The sequence below is a fragment of the Neocloeon triangulifer genome, unplaced genomic scaffold (genome assembly GCF_031216515.1).
Source record: "Neocloeon triangulifer isolate White Clay Creek 2 clone unplaced genomic scaffold, ASM3121651v1 ptg000014l, whole genome shotgun sequence".
NCBI classification, from domain to species: domain Eukaryota; kingdom Metazoa; phylum Arthropoda; class Insecta; order Ephemeroptera; family Baetidae; genus Neocloeon; species Neocloeon triangulifer.
Window position 1 is genome coordinate 6,745,527 of NW_026775556.1, and position 19,691 is coordinate 6,765,217.

The 19,691-nt window shown below is 35.4% G+C and overlaps 2 protein-coding genes and 2 long non-coding RNA genes across 6 annotated transcripts; all 4 read right to left on the bottom strand.

The window, feature by feature from the left end:
* Nucleotides 1-305: 305 nt before the first annotated feature.
* On the bottom strand, nucleotides 306-9,602 carry LOC132200406 (protein mesh). Of its 3 annotated transcripts, none has more exons than XM_059625849.1 (19): nucleotides 9,337-9,602; nucleotides 7,689-7,927; nucleotides 7,256-7,621; nucleotides 6,763-6,900; nucleotides 6,541-6,709; nucleotides 6,105-6,362; nucleotides 5,845-6,041; nucleotides 5,430-5,572; nucleotides 5,091-5,372; nucleotides 4,461-4,741; nucleotides 3,942-4,130; nucleotides 3,751-3,888; nucleotides 3,567-3,703; nucleotides 3,380-3,512; nucleotides 3,174-3,315; nucleotides 2,968-3,119; nucleotides 2,463-2,645; nucleotides 716-872; nucleotides 306-659 (listed from the first exon to the last, which is right to left on the bottom strand). In XM_059625849.1, exons 1-19 carry the CDS (start codon nucleotides 9,536-9,538, stop codon nucleotides 551-553), a joined length of 3,615 nt encoding a protein of 1,204 aa, XP_059481832.1. In that variant the 5' UTR covers nucleotides 9,539-9,602; the 3' UTR covers nucleotides 306-550. The 3 variants fall into 3 exon arrangements, with proteins under 3 accessions (XP_059481832.1, XP_059481831.1, XP_059481830.1); XM_059625848.1 differs by having other exon boundaries at nucleotides 306-665; XM_059625847.1 differs by lacking the exons at nucleotides 306-659; nucleotides 716-872 and adding an exon at nucleotides 1,003-2,349.
* A 778-nt stretch (nucleotides 9,603-10,380) lies between these two features.
* LOC132200469 (uncharacterized) lies at nucleotides 10,381-10,964 on the bottom strand. Its single transcript, XR_009442162.1, has 2 exons — nucleotides 10,735-10,964; nucleotides 10,381-10,565 (listed from the first exon to the last, which is right to left on the bottom strand). It is a non-coding gene; the product is annotated as an uncharacterized LOC132200469 (long non-coding RNA).
* Nucleotides 10,965-11,941: 977 nt separating this feature from the next.
* On the bottom strand, nucleotides 11,942-12,780 carry LOC132200788 (uncharacterized). Its single transcript, XR_009442195.1, has 2 exons — nucleotides 12,545-12,780; nucleotides 11,942-12,129 (listed from the first exon to the last, which is right to left on the bottom strand). It is a non-coding gene; the product is annotated as an uncharacterized LOC132200788 (long non-coding RNA).
* Nucleotides 12,781-14,036: 1,256 nt separating this feature from the next.
* Nucleotides 14,037-19,167, bottom strand: LOC132200387 (acrosin-like). Its single transcript, XM_059625816.1, has 14 exons — nucleotides 19,060-19,167; nucleotides 18,203-18,320; nucleotides 17,989-18,145; nucleotides 17,405-17,571; nucleotides 17,250-17,351; nucleotides 16,576-16,712; nucleotides 16,230-16,512; nucleotides 15,592-15,692; nucleotides 15,324-15,533; nucleotides 14,900-14,935; nucleotides 14,726-14,849; nucleotides 14,558-14,652; nucleotides 14,479-14,494; nucleotides 14,037-14,417 (listed from the first exon to the last, which is right to left on the bottom strand). Exons 1-14 carry the CDS (start codon nucleotides 19,096-19,098, stop codon nucleotides 14,269-14,271), a joined length of 1,734 nt encoding a protein of 577 aa, XP_059481799.1. The 5' UTR covers nucleotides 19,099-19,167; the 3' UTR covers nucleotides 14,037-14,268.
* Between the last annotated feature and the right edge of the window lie 524 nt (nucleotides 19,168-19,691).

The following is a 19,691-nucleotide window of genomic DNA, read 5'->3' on the forward strand; positions in this document are numbered from 1 at the left end:
TTTAAATCTTTCAAGCTTGAATTTAATCTGAAATAGTCGCTGCAGAAAAGTCAAAACAAAAAATTCCATTGTAACTTCTTCAAAGGATATTTAATGACAAAAGTTTAATGAGTTTCTCTTACGCCCTTCAAAATTAAAAATAGCGTGAACTGCAATATTGTTGAGAAGTCGTTACAATGTCTTAAAACCTTGCGTATTTTATTTTGGAATTAATTGAGTCTCTAAGTTTATTTCTAAAACGTAATCCACGCGATTTTTATACTCCAGTCACCAGTCTATTCTAACACAAAACTGCCCTTTTTGGATTTTAATTATTTTTATTTATATTAAATACAAGTCGAATCAAAACGTTCAAAAATTTAGCAAACTCTTAAATATAAGTACAAATTTTACAAAATCAACTTCAAAAATTTCAACAATTAAAACAAAAAATATTAATATTATTATTATATATTAAATACAAAGCATGAGAGATGTTGAAAATGAAAACCTTCCGGAGGCTTATTCAGCGTAAAATGCTCTTAGTATTAAGTTGTGGACTGGAAATCAATCAATTGATTTCAGTGGCGGCTGGTTCGTTTTGACGCAGGGCCGTCCTCTCCGCTTCCTCGACCTCGTAGGTCCTGGTGTTCTTCACCAGAGTCATTTCAAGAGGATTCCTACCCCTGTTTTTATTAATTTATAACGTATATAATATTTATTTTGAGATTTTTACCTGTAAGAACGCTCAGGAGGAGGACTGTCGTCGTCTTGGGCCCGTCCTCGCAGCCACTTGTAGATGACAAACAAAATGACCAGCATCAAGGGCACCATCACGGCGAGGATGATGCCGAAAGTGATACCCGCCTGTCGCGACTCGTATTCCTGGTGACCTGTGCAGATTTCCTCTCATTTTTCTGAACCAAGTGAAAGCACTTGTTCATTTTTTTTTTAAGTATAATTTAAAAAAAATTTAAATTTATGGATTTTTAGTAACTGAAAGCATGAAAAGGGGTGTGAATGGAAATATTTCCATTGTTAAAATTTCAAGAGCTGGAAAAATTTCCATTCCACACACCAAGCAGAGGGTTTTGCAATGGCAGAAAGAAGCCAAGCGGCATGACAGTTATTATCCACCGGTTGGACGCGCACAAAAGTGTGGAATAGAAATTTGCTCCACTCCGAGACGCCGAGTTTTAAAGTGTAACTTAGACAGTGGTTTATTTGTATGAAACTCGAAAAAGGTACAAAAATTTTCTATCAGGAAAACAATCTTGATGGCTTGACTAAATATAAGTAGAATGAGCGTGGTTTCAAAACGTTGATACAAATAATTCTACAATACAAAATGTTAAGGGTGGCTACCCAGATCATCGGTTTTTACTTTTCTCCTGAATTATAGTTAACACTGTTTTCATTTTTTTTTACATTTCACACCTAGGGAAAAATTTATATATTTTTTTTACAATTTTTAAGCCTGGAGAATTTTTAGTCAAATATTTAAGCAAGTCTGAGCTATTTTACTGCCATTGTTGCAAGTCATATTTTGCACTAGGCCACATCATACACTCATTCCACCCTAAAGTATGAAACTAATAACTATAAAATTAAGTAAAAAATTAAAAACTGGCAGTCCGTGCAGAAATTTTAAATTCCTCTTTTGTGCGCGTCAAACGAGAGTTTGTTTCTTTGGTTTCGGTGCCGTGGCGGTGGGTGCTGTCGGCGTGATCGGTTCGTTGTAGACGGGTGCGTAGGTCGAGGTGGAGGGTTGAGGTAAAGGTTGCGGTACTTGGCTGGCGCGAGGCGACTGCATGGGCGTGCTGAGGATCGAGCTGCGGATCGTGCTGGCCGCGTCGCTGTTCTTGGGCGACGGCGACCAACTCGCACTCGCGTCCGTCTCCTCGTCCAAGTCCCAAACTTTGTTCTCGAACTCGATCATGGGCTTGCCGGGAAGAGGTTCTTTTGTCCGGTACACCTTGTCGTAGGACCGTCTCGATTTGCTGCCCCTGCTGCTCAGGGTGCTGGTTGGCGGGGAAGAGGAGGCGGCGTCGTTCACCTTTGGCGAGGGTGTGCTCGCAGGGGGCGAAAGGGTGTCCGTGTTTGCCGAGGGACTGTTGGTGCTGCTCGGCGGTGCGAAACCGCTGTCCACCTCCTCTGCAAACTCGCTTCGACCTTTCAAGGGCGTTTCCGGCGACGACTCGTCATTTCGGCCTCTGATGAAATTCCAAGAAGTGATTCCGCGTCTTCTCTGTTTGTTCTTTCGCTGCGACGCCAACCAGACGCCGGCCAGGATGATGAGGATGGGCAGCATCACGCCCAGGATGATGCCTATGGTTGTCCACGCCTGCCGCGATTCGTACTCGACGTGTCCTAAACTCATGAAAAGTCCCCAGGTTTAAAGTTAAAGCGGCTTTTTTTGGAAAACCAAAAAAATGCTTTAGCTAAAATCCCTGGTTAATTGTTTATGTGAAATTTTAACTTACGGAGGCATTCTGTGTAGCCGTACACAGGCGTGTCCCACTGTCCGGATGGTGTGCATTGCCTCCTTTGGTCACCGATGAGCACAAAGTCCTGGTCACACTCGAAGGTCACTTTGGTGCCGGGTATGAAGAAAAAGTTACTCTTGCGGCCGAAGCGAGGAGTTTCCAAGACGCCGCACGAAATTACTGATTGAGATAGTTCAAGTTAGTGTGATTTTACAAAAAAAAAATATATTGTATATGGTTGAATATGTTTTATAGGATTATGAAATAAGAATTTAATAAACAATTTTTTATCAAAATATTAAAAACAAGTGAAAATAAATTTTTTATAACAGTAAAATTTCGCAATGTAATGGTTTAAAATTTTCGAATCTCCATGGTTATTGCTTAATTTAAAATTAAGTTGAATTTATAATTTTCCATTAATAATATTCTTTAATAATTCTATGGATCTTTATATCTACAGTTAAAATTTAGTTCTCTTAATTTTTAAAGAATTAATTACCTGGTCTTAAATTTTCCGCTTTGATGTTTGCAAAAGAATCGTGGAAATTCTTTCCAATGAGTGCCATGTCTCGGTTCAGCGTCATGGCGTAGTCGTATTTGCACTGATACGAGTCGCCGCACAACTCGTGCGCTTTGTCTATGTCATGCGATCTGATTTCAAATTTCCATTTATCATTTATTTTCCTCTCATTATAACGATAATACCTATTCGCCGGTAGAATATCCTCCGGTCTTATTCGATATTCAGGATCAAACGTCCGATTTGCATAATAACTTGACGTCCTTGTATATTCGTGCACAAATAAGGACCCGCCTTTTTCACTATCTTCTTTGTCCTCTAGTAACCCTAAAATCATATTATGTTGATTTATTAATTATTATATAAATTTGTTTGAATTCTATTTTTTTACATCGTAATCCAAAGTCTCTGTGAATGGCCTCGTTGTTATTGATTTGAGTCGCTCCACTTACGCTTCCATCTGGTAATGTGAATTCGTCGATTATGTCGAAACTCCAATTTCCAAAAAGCCCTCGTGTTTGGTTCTAATAAGAAAATATTATTTTCATTAACTGAATTGAAATTGCCAAAATACAAACCATAAAACCCCACGGAAGGTAAACTCTGCCAGTCATGTAGCCTTGATTTTCCACGACCTCAACGCCGGCACCGGATTGGAACATGATCACCACTTCGGATTGGTTCAAAATGTACGTTGGCGTGTAGACAGTGACTCCTGAATTGCATTTCAGTAAAAGTAAAGCATATTTGTATTGATATTACCAGGGAAGTGCTGGATTTTCAACGACGATCTGTCAAAATAAACTCGCTTGCCGTCGGCAAAAACGTCCATTCGGTAGCGCCATTGGGCCTGTGGGGGCCTCATCCGCACCTCGATCGTCGCTGAGCTGTTGTCCCTAGCTGAATTCATATTTTTTTATTTACTTTCCGATTGTTGAATTTTTCATACTGACCAACAATGGAAGTCAGCTGAGTCGCCTTGACTTCTCCGTAAAAGTTTTCAGGCATCTGCTCGAAACGCCCTTGGACGTCCAATTTCTGTCGCTCGGAATCGGCGTGCACCAAGACGAACTCGCCTTTGCCGTTGAAGGTGTACTCCAGGTCATCAAAGGTCACGATGTGCGGGTCACCGAAAACAGCGGCTGCAATTTTAAATCAGATTTTAATTGACTTTGTATTCAAAGAACTATGAACAAAATGACCAAATAATCTGTTTTTTGCATCTTAAAAATAACCCCTTATTTTTTAATTCGCTAATAACATTTTTTTTTTATCATTTTTTTCCTTTTTGTCTAATGAAAAATATGTGAAAAGAAGTGCAAATCCAAAGTAGTTTGGAGATTTTTGGAATTAAATGAGATGCCAAGAAAAAAAATTAGATTTATCCGTTCACTTTAAATTTATGTATAAGGGTAAAAAACGTTTTTTTTTATGTTCTGAATGTAGACTTTAAATGGAAAAATGAAACTGACCAACTGATGGCGCCTGGTAGGCCACGCAGTCCTGCGTAGGTCGTCTTTCGAACCTGTAGGTCTCGCACCCGACCGACTGCTCACTTTGCCAGAGGCAGCACGAGTAGAACGGAATCATGTCGTGGAACCAGTGCGAAAGGGTCGGAACTTTGTTGGCCTCGTTCCAGGGCAGGAAACCAAGGTTGTGTGACCTGTGAGGTCGAGAGCCCCACTGCTGGTCGTACGTAAGCATCAAGTAGTTGTTCTTGTCGTAGCAACACTGTTGTTCTGATCCCTCCAAACTAAAAAAATGTATAACAATATCAGTTTTTTAATAAGAATGCAATATTCTATTTGATCGTTTTGAATGCTGCTTTTAAATGTTGAGTTCATCAAATAACCACGCTATAGCAATTTAAATTAAGAAGAAAATAATGATAAAATATAAAATTGACGAAAACTATTATTTATTTTTACATAAAACCACCCAGCAAGGAAAGCAAAAATCCACCAAATAAAAATAAGTACAAAAATTTACCAAGTTTAAATTACAAAATATTTTAAAAGAATGGATTTGAAAGAGAAAAAGCGTCTAATGTTTTACTCGAAAAAACCATTATTATAATTTTAATAGAAATTTAAAATAATTACCTTGGTGCCCCTGTCCTCACGCAATGGATGGCGCCCTTGTGATAAAAGCAGTTGGGATTGGCGTCCTTGTCGCAGTCAAAGTCGGGCAGGAAGCGACCTTTGTCGGCCAGGGCGTGCTCCAGGGTGCATGGGCAGAGCGGAATTTCAGCGGCAAAGTTCTTCAGGTAGCGATCGTTCATGGTCCAAGTGTCGCATTGTTTTTCAGCCCACTTAGGGCCGTACTCGCGCTCCCACTGCGGCCAGAAGTACCACGCCAGCGGAATCGGTTTACTCCAGAGGACCCTATAATTATAAATTTTGTTCATCACAAAAGTTGTTTATGTAATAATTAATACTTACGGATTTACTGGCATTTCACCGTATGTCATGGGATCAGTCAAATTGATCTGAATGAAGCCGAATTTCAGATCGTTGACCATGAAGTCGTTGAAATCTTTGTAGGAAGCAGGCGTAAGTTCATAAAAGCCTTGGTTTGTGACGGACTGGAAATAAAAATTATCAAGAGAATTTTATAAAACCAAACGTGAAGACATGTTAAAATTTGGTTTTTGCTTTTTGTTCTTTCAAAAAAGTTCTGCTTTTATAAAAAAAACTTTCAAGCTTTTTAAACGTCACCATCTTTTTTATGTGAAAAAGTATAAATTATAAATTACAAGAACATTTTAATCTTAGTTACATTTTTTTTTAAATTTCGCAGAGATCATTTAATTTTTTATTTTTAAGATCCTTGAATTTTCTTTGTTTTTTTACTCACGGAGACAAGCCTGGTAATGTAGAGCAGCTCTGGTCTAATGGTGGTTTCCTTGTAGCCCCAAAGTGAAATTTGCACGTTCGCTTGCATGTTGGAGGTCAAGTTATACGCATTCCAGGTGATTTTAACTTTGGACGGGCTCTTCTCGTGCACGGCGTTGGTGGCGAAAGAGATCTTTTCGGTCGCGGTGGCAGGGGTTTCTGCAGAAAAATGATTTAATTTCGCACCTTTTTTGTAAAATTCTAACCGATTTGTAAAATTACCAACGAAATATTTCCCCTTCCAGTTAAACTTGTTATCTCCAATGGCCACCTCAAATCTCACGTAGCCTTCTGCCATGACAAAAGGCTGCACGCAAATCGCCCTATTTCTGTCCACGTAGACGCCGACCACGTCTTCCGTGTCGAATCTGCAGATGATTTTTTCGTGCTCCTCGAAACAGGGACCGGTGATGTTGACAATCGTGCCGCCTAACATGTTGCCGCTCTCAGGTGCAAACACCAACGGCAAGTTTGCTCCGGCTAAAAGTAATTTTAACATTCAACATTAATTGATGATCTCTTGAAGAGAAAAAGATAAAAATTAAAATTGTCTTTTCTTGGCCATAAGATATGAACATTAAAAAAATAATGGTTATTTAGAATCAAAAATGAAAAAAAATATGTAAGCGAAAAATAATGATAATATTTATCCACTCACCGATATCTTTGTTACACGTGCCAAGCATGATTTTCTCGTCAAGTCGGAAAATGTGCCGCCCTGGGAAATTATTCGCCCAGCCTCGGCCGGACAAATCTCTCAAGGTTGACGCTTGTGAATAAGGGTGGTATTCATAGCTCTGGGTTCCGTTTCCAGCGTTAAAGCCAACCTTAAAAATTTGAAAAATAATACAAGATTTTAGAAAGAAAAATGTTTTCTTACAAAAGCCGGAGTTCCACCCTCTCCTCCCGTGGTATCACCTCCAGCCTCAGTATGCGTCGTCCATTGCAGCTCGGCGTAATTGAAAATAGCGTATGTGTAAACCTCGTCAGTGGCCAAAACCATTTGGAAAGTGTTGGTCTATTTAAATATCATTTCAAATAATAAAACCCAAGATATAAATAAGGCTCAGTTAGAAAGTGGGAGGTTTTTTTAGCGAAAATTTTGTTAAATAATTTCACTTTAATTTACATTTTGAGGTGAATTTTTTATACCATATTTGATAGGGTACAGTGTATTTAAATTTTTCGATTTTGAAATTAAAAATAGGTGATAAAAAAGTATATGTATTATAAAACATGTGGAAAACGTAATTATGGATAAAGGTAGGTAAAAATTATCAATTAAGTGATGATTTTTTGCTTCATTATGGGAATTATTAGTATTATTTTTTTTTAAATGTTCTCACCACTTTAATTAAATTAAAATTTCAAACCTTGTAAAGAGAGTTGTCAATGCCGCCTGCAAAACTCATGTTCTTCCACGTCACGATGACAGCATGCTTGGGGATGAAAGTGTCCGAGCCGACCACACCCTCGCGAATGTCCCACATGAGGCGCTCCCTCATCTCAACGCCAAACTGGTCAGTCCTCGTCTGCAAATCTCTTTCGAGGCGGAAGTAAACGCCGGGCGAGCGCTGATCGATGTCAGTTGGGTGAATCGAGCCGATTCGGCACTTGCTGTAAAAAATTCCAATAAAGGACGGATCGGCTTTCTTCGGCCACTCTTTCACTGGGAATGTCAATGGGTAGGTGTAGTGCTCAGGAGGGTCGCTGAACTCCAGATAGCCATGCATTGAAAGCTGAATTTGTTTCAATTAGAATTTTATTTGTTATTTAATGAATTTTATTTAAACTATAAATATTTACTCTTGTGTAGTTGAAACGGAATCCGAAGAAGGGAAGTTGGAAGTTGAAATTTTTGTGAATCTGTGGCGTGGAAGAGTGGATGTCCTTCTGGTAATCGCCTCTGTTCTCAGGGCCTCCCTGGTCAAAGTACCAGTACATGAACTGTGACCTGATTTCCTTCAACCTTTGTTCCGTTATCCTGAATGGAACTCCGCCTGAGTTGTGAGGGTCCGGCGGCGCCACTCTGCTTTTCAGAGAGTCTAGCAGGGTGTAATTAATTATTTAAAAAATTTGTTTCAATTTCTATACAAAATGAATAATTTTTGGACTTGAGGGATGGTTTTTTTTTAATTCATTCTTGCAATCTTTGCAAAGTTTTCATTTTCTGGTGTAAAATATGCAAAACTCTTAAAGATTTAATATTTTTCTTTAATTTTTAGTGTATTTAAGACTTATTATAATTCTTCTTTAAGTTTCATCTAAACTTTCGTATATATTTAAATTATTATTATAGATTAATATTGCTTGTCAGTCAACCATATTTCGTAAAATTAAAATTAAATATCGTCAAAAATGTAATCATTTTTGATTACTTTTGTAATGCGTAAACTAAAAAGCCTTTCTTATTCAACCTAAAAATATGCGCCGAATAAACCATTGCGTATTAGGAAAAAAATCCGAGAAGACATTGGTGTTTTCATTGTTTGATTTTCATCATTTAATTATTTGATTAAAAACTACAATCAATCGCAATCCATGATCCTTGCTCTATTTGGGAGCGATTTTGAAATAAATTCAATAATAAGTGACATATTGGCAATTTTCTGCAAATATGCAAATCTACAAATTTGCCCTCGTTAAAAAAAATTCGTCAGTGCAATTTCTTCTTAATTAAAAAATAAAATGTGGCGTTAATTCAGATGGGCGTGAAATTTTCCTTTATGAAAGAAGTGTATAGTACACAAGCGTAAATATGTATTTTATCTTTCAGGTTGACACATTTCATTATTTTAGAGCAGGTGGAGTCTGCTGTGTGGCTCGTTTTTGGCTTGCAGCTCAGAAGAGAGAAAAAGATGCGTGCGCGAGATAAATGTAACTAACTCGGCGCGCTCTTGTTTACTTAGCCGTGATGAAAAACACACACCGTGCCTAGATAATCTATCCCTATTGCCTGAGATAATGCCGCGATATCTCAATCATGATGACGTGCTCATGATGATGAACACCGCATCGCTGTGTGAAATATGAATTCGTCTCGGCGCTTGCTCACCGCTCGAAATTCTCGATTAATCAAAATGGTTGCGCCGATTTGTGTCAAAAATAAATGCCCAAATATCTAGATTATCTTTCTTTTTAAATTTATTACAAAATTCAAGTGATCAAACTCATTTCAGTTTTGAAATACTCAATTAAAAAATAAAATCCGCAGACCAGCATAGTTTTTAAAATTGCATTGACCTAAATTTCTTTTGCTAAAGGCTAGCCTTCATTTTAAGAGGAATGCTAATTTAAATTTTAATTTTTTCGTCTCTTTTTTAATATTAATTGAAACCTTTTTTCAGCGAAATTTCATTTTTAATTAACAAAAAAATAGATGTGTGCATTAAAAGATTATGTTTAACATTTCATAAATTTTAACTTATATTATAAAATTAGATCTTCTTTTTACCATAATTGCTGTAGTCGTAGTTCACTTGTCCCTGGAGGTTGATGCCCTCCTCCACGGGGACACCATTGCCCCTGTCGATGGTCACATCGGTGCCAATAATCTCAACCTCCTGATTCGGGTCCTCGTCAATGTTGTCGGCGGCCAAAGTTGCACACAGGGCGGCCACAACGGCCAACCTAAGCAGCGGCCCCACCCTGCCCATGTCAGACGAATTCGGTGCTGCTGCTTCGAGATCGAGATGAGCAAGACAAAATGAGCGAGAGTGACCTTATCTCGGACACCTTATCCTGCGCCTCTCCCATGAGATAACGCGAGCGACGACGCAACGCCAGAGGTGAGGCGGCGATTTGTCACCAACATCAGTCCGGATGACTACCGTACCAGCCCGGAAAGGAATTTTCTTGTTAATCGCACGCCTGCGTCATTTCTATAGTTTGTTGGGTCATCTCTAGGCCGAACTTTCATCAAATGTGCAACATAATCAAATTTGCAAACTGAAGGAAAAAATATTTAAAATTGCAGATCAAGTTTCTAAGTAGTTTTAATTTTCGAAATTGAATCAAATTTGCAAATACTTGAGGTTTTGTCACAACTAATTCTTGTTTTAATTAAAAATATATTTTATTAGATATATAATATATTAGAGTCCAGCTAACTCAACTAGGATTGTAGTTATATTTAAATCATTTTCCGCATTTTGGTGCATGATCTAATTTTGTTCCTTCAGTAATGAACAAATACTACAATTTTTTGGATAGTTAATATTATAGACAGGTTTTTATTTATCTTTAAAGTTTGTTGGATTTTATTGACTCACTATCAGACTGTTTATTTTCTTCTTTTCGACTCTGTTCTTATCAGCGCCATTCTAAAATTGATATAATAAGCAACCAAATCCACCTGCCGCGAGCGCCGATCAGCAAAACGATAGGCAACCGGGAACGCAGCAGCGTGAGCTCGAATGTATAAGCTCAAACAATAACCTGCATTTTTCTCGATTATCCTTCACAAGCAGCTTCTTGATATTTTTTGTTAAAGCCATAATTAAAACGGTAATTTTTATTTTTTAATCATTATTGATAAAAAGTATGAAATACAACATATAAATTTGGTAAAAAATAAAGTAGTCATATTTGGTCTTCATTTCTTCTCGGCACAGCATTTGCAGCCTCCCTTGCAACCGCAGGTACCGCTGCATTTGCAACCATCAGCTCCGCCCTGGCAGGTCTCTGTAAAAAAATTACATTTCATTAGTCTTCGTGGAATTATTGGAATTAAAATGCTTTTTTTTCTTCAATATGAATTTAACATTTCCTACTAAAATTGGGAAAAAAATATTGTATCTCTAGATTCAATATTTTTTGTGATTATTCCTAATAACTGAAATTTGATACTCACGGGCGCAATTGTCGCAGCAAGGCTTGGGCATCTTGAGGTTTGTTTTGGTTCTATGGTTTCCCAGATGTATAGAAAGCGGTTTGTTGTTGTAATGTCTAAGTCTGTAAAGAACGCTTCTTTATACATGGTATAGGGCCGTGTGCAAAGCCGTGTGCTTCACCAAGTGCAGAACAATTTTGCGTCTGACGGTGCAGCACACCGCCTTTTGCACTCACATATTCAATCAGAATTTTTGTATGAAACTTGAAACGCAATAAATTTTATCGTAATCATATTTTTATCTTTGATCTGATTTTAAATATTGCAATTTTTCTAGATGCAAAATAAAATAACCAGTTTTTAAATCACGATTAATTGCTTAGTGAATAATAGAATATTTTCATAGAAATTTTCATCGTGGGATTAATAATTTAAAAAAATGTACAGCAAAATATCCTTTTTATTTTGGAGATTTAATAAGTGCTTTGCAACAGCTCTAAGCAGTAATGATTGATTTACAAATGATTATCTTCAAAATTGCACAAGCAACAATAAGCCCTACTTTAAGCAATTGAAAAACATTTTTTTTCTAGATTCCCCGCAAACTTGCAATGCAATAGTTTTATTATTACTTCTAGTTTGAATTTCATAATATTGCGCTTTGTTACCATGCACTAGAAGTTACTGTCCACTGCAGTTCAAGTTCATATGAGTTGAAAGAGGGTTGAAGACCAAGCAAAACAAATTTAATTTTTTCCTAATATTTTAGAATTCCATTAATTTTGATTTGCATACACATCTTTCAAGATCGCCTTCCAGAATAATTTAATGATCTAACCAATCGGCATCGCAGCTGAGTCCTGATTGATCTTTTGCTAAGACAAAATTTTAAGGTTCAGGCTAAGACAAAGTCTTGTCAGCCTTTGCCTTTTGTTGATCCAAAACTTAATTATTGATTTATATTTCTAATTCGAGATTTTTAAATCCATTTTATTACATTTTTCCCCTGTCAATTATTGATTTTAAAAGGTTTTATGTCCATGAATGATTCAAATATAATTGTACTTGTTTGCCTTTTTAAAGCTCTGTTTTATAAATTTCAATGGCATTGTACATTGATGTATTATTCTCCATTGATTGTGCGATGCTTTTGTAAGAGGAAAATCAATTTAATTTTGCTCTTCCGTATCCTCTGATTTTAAAAATAAGGAGAAAGAAACGATTTAGATTATTTAAATATTGAAATTATTTATTCAACACATTATCAATACAAATCAATAGAAAAATTCAGTCAAGTTGAAATCGCCATCATTCTGAAGTAAATTCTTCATTTCTTCTCAGCACAGCATTTGCAGCCTCCTTTGCATCCGCAGGTGCCACTGCATTTGCAGCCGTCGGCTCCACCTTGGCAGGTCTCTGGAAAAATGTCACAAATTTTATTGTCCATTCAATCAAAGTGCAGTCGAAGGGGATTTAATTAATTTGGAATAACCACTCACAAAAAAATATATGTTAAATATATAAAAATAAAATAATCATAATTTAATGACACATTGGTTTAAATTTTATTTCTTCATAAATAACCGTTTTCAAATTTCAAATTTTGAATATTCTAAAAAAACTTCAATTGTACTATGAAAATTCATTAAATATAATTCATCAATGATTCGCTTTATCTTATTATAGAAAAAATTAATTTGTACACATTAAGCGTATTTTGGATAAAATGAGGACCAATAAAATTTCAATGGACAAATTATTGCAAGTGTGCCTTTGAATGAATTTGAAACTCTTATTTTGAATCAATGTTAAAAATTGTAATTTTACTCACGGGCGCAATTGTCGCAGCAAGGCTTGGGCATCTTGAGGTTTGTTTTGGTTCTTCGGTTTCTTGGTTGTGGAGAAGGGGCTTGTTGTCGTTATGTTAGTCTGAGGCGACGAGCGCTCATTTATACTGAAAGAGGAACGTGTGCAAAAGCCGTGTGCTTCACCATGTGCAGAGCCACTTTGCACTAGACGGCGCGGCACACCGCTTTTTGCACTCGGCCAGTCTGCACTCGGTGTTAATTGCGGTGATTGCTTCTAGATCATTCATGAATCATTATTTGATAAAATAATTATTATATTTTTGTAATCAGCCTGTATTATTTAAAAGAAAATAGTTGACTAGGACATACAAAACTGTTTTCTTTGGTGGGTTATTTTGGAATATTTTATGTGGTAATTTATATTATGAGAGTAAGTGCAAATGAACACACGTCGAAAGCTAAAATTTTATAGAACATACATACATATAGCAAAAGCTATTATTGATTGCTATTATTATTATTAAAAAAAAGCATTTTTTCTGGGGTCAGGCCAAGACAAAGTCTTGTCGGCCTGTGCCCTTTTTTAGTGGCGCAGAAGGCGCCACTAAATTTTGTCTTTTTATTATTTTGATTTGTTTTTGGGTTTATCTTAATTAAAATCAAGAATCATTTCAGTGCTTATCACCTTTATGGTCCTGACTCAAAAACACAAATAGCCGCACTGTAATTTAGATGAATAAAGAAGGTGCGCGACCCGATGGCCATCAATTAGGGGTTTTTTTTTTGCACGCTCCAACGAGTGATCCGCCCAGCTCTGCATGTGCCTCTAGTTTGAGTCCTCCAACATCCTAGCACCCAAATTCACTTGTTTCTATTTAAAAGGGGCTCCAGTACTGCTTTCAGACAATCCATTTTTGATCAACTTCGTTGATTTCTCTATTTTCATCAACATTATACAACATGTTGTCAATGTATTTGTACATCAGGCATTGATTGAAATAATTTTTTTAGGAGACGAGATAGTTAGAATGATTATTACATTATTTAATTTTAAAATTATCTCAATTTGAAAGAAAATATTATAATTTTCAAAGATTCAATAATGGTATTTCTTATTTTTTTTTTCATCAAATAACCAAGGATTTGTTAAGAGTGTGAATCTGAATTATTTGATAAAAAAAAATTATTTTGATCGCTTTAATTATTTTCAACTAATAACAAAGGCATAAATTTGTGCGTACATGTTCTTAGTTAATTGTCACTGAAGGAATCTTGTAAAAAAAATCAATTTAAATTTGCAAAAAAGAAAAACGGATTTTTTTTCTTATTTTCATTTTATCCTCTATACTTATGCTGGTATAATTTAATATAAAAGACAATTCTTCTTTATTTAAAGCAATCTCTATCAAAAACGGTAGTATTTTATATTTTATTTTTTTGTGTTTCTAGTAATATTGATCAAGATCAGGTATTAGTATTAACTAGATAATAAAAATAAAAAGCCAATTTGCAATGCTAAATTGTTGGGTTTATTTAAATTTTTTACCATAATTTGAAAATGAAGCAAAGAAAAGTGTTTAAATGCCCAAATGTATTATTTAAATGAAATGAAATCTGCGTAATTATTAATTTTCTGCTTAAGTTTGAGGTATTTTAAGTAATCTTATTTTCATTATTCCATTCCAAATAACGCGCCAAGGGTCTAGTTTCTGTTTGGTAGGAAATGTCGTGTCCGTTCAGTTGCAAATCAGCCACTCTTGCGCTTCGGTGTAGCGCGTGCTAGCAACTTTCCTACAAAAGGTGCAGCGGTTGTTGTTGTTGTTGTTGTTGTTGGTAAAACAGAGAACGAGCATTGGTCAAAGATTGTATACGAATTGTTACACGCTGGCGTAATTTCTAAAATAAAGTAGTAGGATTTTATTATTTCAATAATAGCTTATTCTAAATTTATCCATACTCCTGTCAGGACAATTCTGGAGAAAAATTGCAATGAAATTTATTAAAGTGGCATGTTATTGAACAATTAAGTTAAGTACTTTGATCATTTTGAAAAGAACGCATTGGACAACGTATAAGGCTGTGGCGTTGTTTTTTTCCTTTCCGTTGATTACATTATTTGAGGTGTTAATTTCTAAAATTTGAGGTTTTTTTACTTGCTTTTGCTTTTGGCTAATTTTCATGTTTAAAAAATAAAAATTACGTACTGGAAACAATGTCAATGCATTGAGAGACGGCGCAGGCAATCTTGGGCACCCAAATCGCGCTGTTGTTGTTAGTTTTGGACAAAAACGTGACCAAAGCTTCCTTGTTTACAGTTCCGTTGACAGTCTTATTGGCATTGCTTAAATAAATCGCAAAAATGGTACAAATAAATTTACCACGTTTGTTTGATTAAGGTGACAGTCCAGGAATGCCTTGAAAAAGAGAGAGATTAAACATTAATTTAAATTAATTGTTATTAAATATTAGCAAAAAAAATAATAATAAAAAAGAGTTAAGTTTTCAATAATCCTATCAAAAATGTCTATTAAAAAGAAGGAATTAAATGACGTCTTAATTAAAATCAATCAGAAGTTACCCATAATAAATATCAGAAATAATTGTATTTTTAATGAGGTGAATGAACAAGAAATTATTTAAAATATCAATATGGAAACACCTGTTTCACCAAATTTTAAGTTTCCACAATATTTTTTTTTTTAATTTAGATAGAAAACGTTGAAGTTTAATCTTACTTAATTAATACAAAATAAACTTCCAGAATTAATTATGGAGAATAAGAATAAATAAAGTGATTATTACTGCAGCTCTGGACCAATCTGAATTATTTTTTAGCAAGTTCCTATCGGTGTAGTTGACTGACTGGTTCAACGCCTTGGGAGGTTGCAATTTGTTCATCATGAAGACATTGAAGTATTTCACAACGGAGGGGTTGCGTTTGCACGTGGTGTCAGCGCCGTTTGGCAACATGAAATTCATCATTGGGACGTTGCAGCACTTGTTCACAAAGCCCTTTTCAAGCACGGTCCATCAACCAAATTATTGCATCAAAGAATCGTGCTATATTTACCTCATAGTTTTGGTTTGAGCACTGTGGTGCAGGTTTGGCAGAAGCTGGTATCTTTGGCGCTGGGTCTTCAGGACATACATCTCCACAATTAGATGTGCAGGCTGGAAAATGACAGGGCATTACTTTCAAAGTCGTTTTTGTGTGTACTGTTTTTAAAAGAGTGAACGTCATTAAGCAGAGTGAATTTGGCAATTACGAAAAATACCCTCTTAATAACGGGGTCATTGTTTACAAGACATAATACAATAATATATTTTTATCAATTCAAATTTTCCGTCTCTTTTGTAACTTATGAAATTTTTGCCAAAAAGTAAAAACTTTGTGAAGAAGCAACCTGCCAGCACTATAATTGTAAGGTTCGTCAGATATTACGTCTAAAACTACAGCAAGCTGCATATTTTGAGCTAGTCAGGTGACTCTCCTAACAACATCATGATTGGCCGCAAAATAAAAAATATTTTAATACAATTTTATTGAAAAACCCCGCAGATTAATTTTAAATGCTTCCGTATCTTTCGCTAACATTTACACTTAACACTATTGAATAATGCGGTTCAATTCAGAATTCAGAGATGATGAATTAATAAATCGATCGTATAAAAAATAAAACAATTTGAAACTGAAAAGAAGTTTTTTACGTGTTGTCGATGTGTCTGTTGTTGAAGAAGAACTTTCTGAAGAAGAACTTTCTGAAGACGACGTTGATGATGAAGATGAAGATGATGATGTTGACGATGATGTTGGTGTCGCTGTTGTTGGTGTAATGTAGCTCTCAATCCAATCCATATAAGGTATCACATTGGTGGCCACAAACGGCTTGGTGGCATCGCAAGTGGATGTACTTTGCGAAATAACTCCGAGGATCATTTCAATCTGATAGTTGTTTTCTTTTTTGTACACCACAGAACCACCGGTATCTCCCTACACAGCGCAGAGGTGTAAAATTTTAATTTAGATTTAATTCAATAAAAATTTTTTACTTACCTCGCAACTCACGAAAGTTTTCCATTGCAAGCACAAACTGTTGGGAAAGACGCGATCAGTTCCAAATTGTAACGCGCACGCACTAATATCCACAACATTTGTAGAACCACCACGAAATTTGTCGCTGAATGCGGCATCTGTAAAATATTATTTTTAATTTAAAAAAACTTGTTCTGATTCAGTTAAATTCACAGCGCAATCCATTTATTTTTTCAATTTCATCAACTCCAATAAATTGAATTTTTTTCATGTTAAATTGGGCAATATTCTTTAATTAAACCTCAATCGATTTTCTAAAACTTTTGTGATATAAACATCCTAAAAACAGACCAATAAAAGTTCCGCAACAAAAAGGAAAATGTATCTCTTTAAGATTACATAAAAAAAAAACCCAGAATATTTCATGACTGGTTAGGCTGGAAAAACCATCATTGGCGGTCAAGAAGAAACAAAAAATTGACCTAAAATGAAGCATAAATTGAGCGTAATTCTTTGTTCGTATGTTCTGGAAAGAAACTATGTTTTTTGTATTTAAACAACGCGAACAATAACAAGAGGAACATATTTGAGCAACTTGAAATGTTTCCATCATAATCATACATTAAAAAGGTTTGGTTCCAGCATAATGTATTTGTATTTTGTGGCAGTTTATTAAAATAAAATTTTCAATTTACCAGTCGATGAATTTTTTCCAAAGCCACCGATCAGCACCGACTTCCCAACATAATTAACAGTCAAATCTGGGCCGTACGGTAGGTCGATGGGATAAGCAATGGCTACATATATATGTATGGTAGTTTTCATTTTGTGAAAACGAACTTTGTGTTACGACTGAAGAAAGTCCTTGCGTTGAATTCCATCAGCATTATGTCGTTGGCTAGAGTGACAGGATCATAGCCAGTGTGAACGACCTGCGTTTTCACTGTGGGTGCTTGGAATCCTTGTCCTGTGCCTGTGCGCGATGCTGATCCAATTCTAATATTTATGTTGGACACCCTATAAAATAATTACCATCTTTAATCATCTAGCTTTCTGTGTGCCTCTGTTGATATTATTAATTTATCCCTACTATGCCCTCAAATACGAATATTAATCTTTTGCCCTATCTGTGTACTTTAAACATATGCGAATCATAAGCCAAAAAAATTTGAAATCTTCCTAAATGTCATTTCAAAAGTTTTTTATGAAGATATGAGCAAATTAATTTATTTCTTCTGCAAGCTGGATAGCTTTTCATAAAATATGAACATTTTTAAGTGCCAAAATGGGTTCAGCAACAACTGTTAGAACCTCTACAGATTATTGCAAAGCAATTTTATATTATGTTCAATATATACGAGATCTGGAATGAAAATCAAATAGACTATTATTTAGGAAGACTTTTCAAATCCTTTCGCAGATTGAGCAGCTTACGAGGTGGATTGGCACTGGGCAGCTGTCACAAGCCAATACTCCGTCAGCAATGTACCGCCGCAAATGTTGGGATTGTCAGTGTAGGAAATTAGCGCATGCCAGCTGAAATAAAAATTGAAGCCGTCTGTGATTTGCTTGTTGATTTTGCCTCCTGGTTCTTTTAAGAGAAAAAAACAGTTAATTGAAAAAAAGTGATTTAAATGGTGGTTTTTACGAGAACGAGAACGAGCACGGGCCACCACTGGCTTATTAATCTTTGCCACATCCTTCACGACAGGTTTGTTCTTCGGCACTACTGGCTTCTTTACTGCAGCGCAGGAGAATGCCAGCAACTGTAACGAGTTTTTATTTTTTTGTATCGCTCTAACTCAAATCTTCTGTTTTAACATAAAAAAAATATTTATTTCAATATTTGGCCAGATTTAGGCATAGAGTATGCATTATAATCAAACATAAGCTTATTGAACTAGTCAGCATTTTTTTTTTCATTAAGCGTCGTAATTAGAGCTTTGCATTTCTTTCAATCAAATAAGTGAAATTAGAGAATTGCCCAATTTTTTTGCTCACTCAATTTATTTAAGCACTAGCCTGGAATTCTTTATTTTTGAAGAACACAATAGTGACAAGCGTATGTCTATTTTCAAAACAAGCTTCCTTCGATAATATCTATTGTGTATTTGTTTTGCATTGGCTGATTAAATTTCTTTAACTTTCACAGGACAACACACTTTGGCATGTTAAAATTAAATTTGGCACGGTCGGTTCTCTTAACTAACTACACTGAAGAATTTGGGGGAAAAAATTGCTTATTTTCCAAAATAGGTGTCAAAATTGAGGAATTTTAAAAATTGATTGTTACTTTCAAATTGGAACCCCTATGAATTGGAAAACTTCGATATTATATTTTTAAATTATATCAGTGTTCGCAGTTTGTGCACACCCTTTAGAGCAATCCCCGTGCTATAATTATAATTTTTTATAATCTTGACGATAATAATACAACAATATTTTTACATTTTTCTCTTCATTTTGAAAAATAAATTTGTAGAAATATATAAGATGTATATTTACGTGTCCTAGCACCAAGATTAGTAGTGTTCCCCTCATCATTTTGCAACGAATGCTGAATTTTCAAAAGTTTTACGCTCCTTTTATACTATCTCTGACGCGTTTTTTTACGTGCAATTTTCAATTTTTGTCTACCATCGTGCAGCTTCCTGGGACGGAAACATCCTGCCAAACCATAAAACAAGCTGCCTATATGTATTTTTTTTTCAATTATAATTTTAAAATTTTTCAAAAATTATTAATCAGTAAATTTTTGTGTGTTGACTTGACGTAAGATGTTGTGTATTTAAATTATTAATTGGAGGATAAATATAATAAATAAAATTTCAACCCCAATTTTTATTAGCGTTAACGAATGCACCTATATTATATCATAATAGCTAATCGTGGCAATCTTATTATTATTATATTCAATTTAGTTTTCTCTTTGTTTGTGGGTCAGTAAAAAACTAAAAGGTACCATATATCAAACTAGTCTTCACCGGAAAATAAACGTGCTAGGAAATGCGCCATATTTATTCGATTTTTTAACCAATCCAGCACACAGAAAAATGCCGAGTTGGGGATTTCTGCGAAATATGCCCATCTCTCTTTACGTTTGCTTCTATGAATTATTTCCGCTGTAGTCCACATTT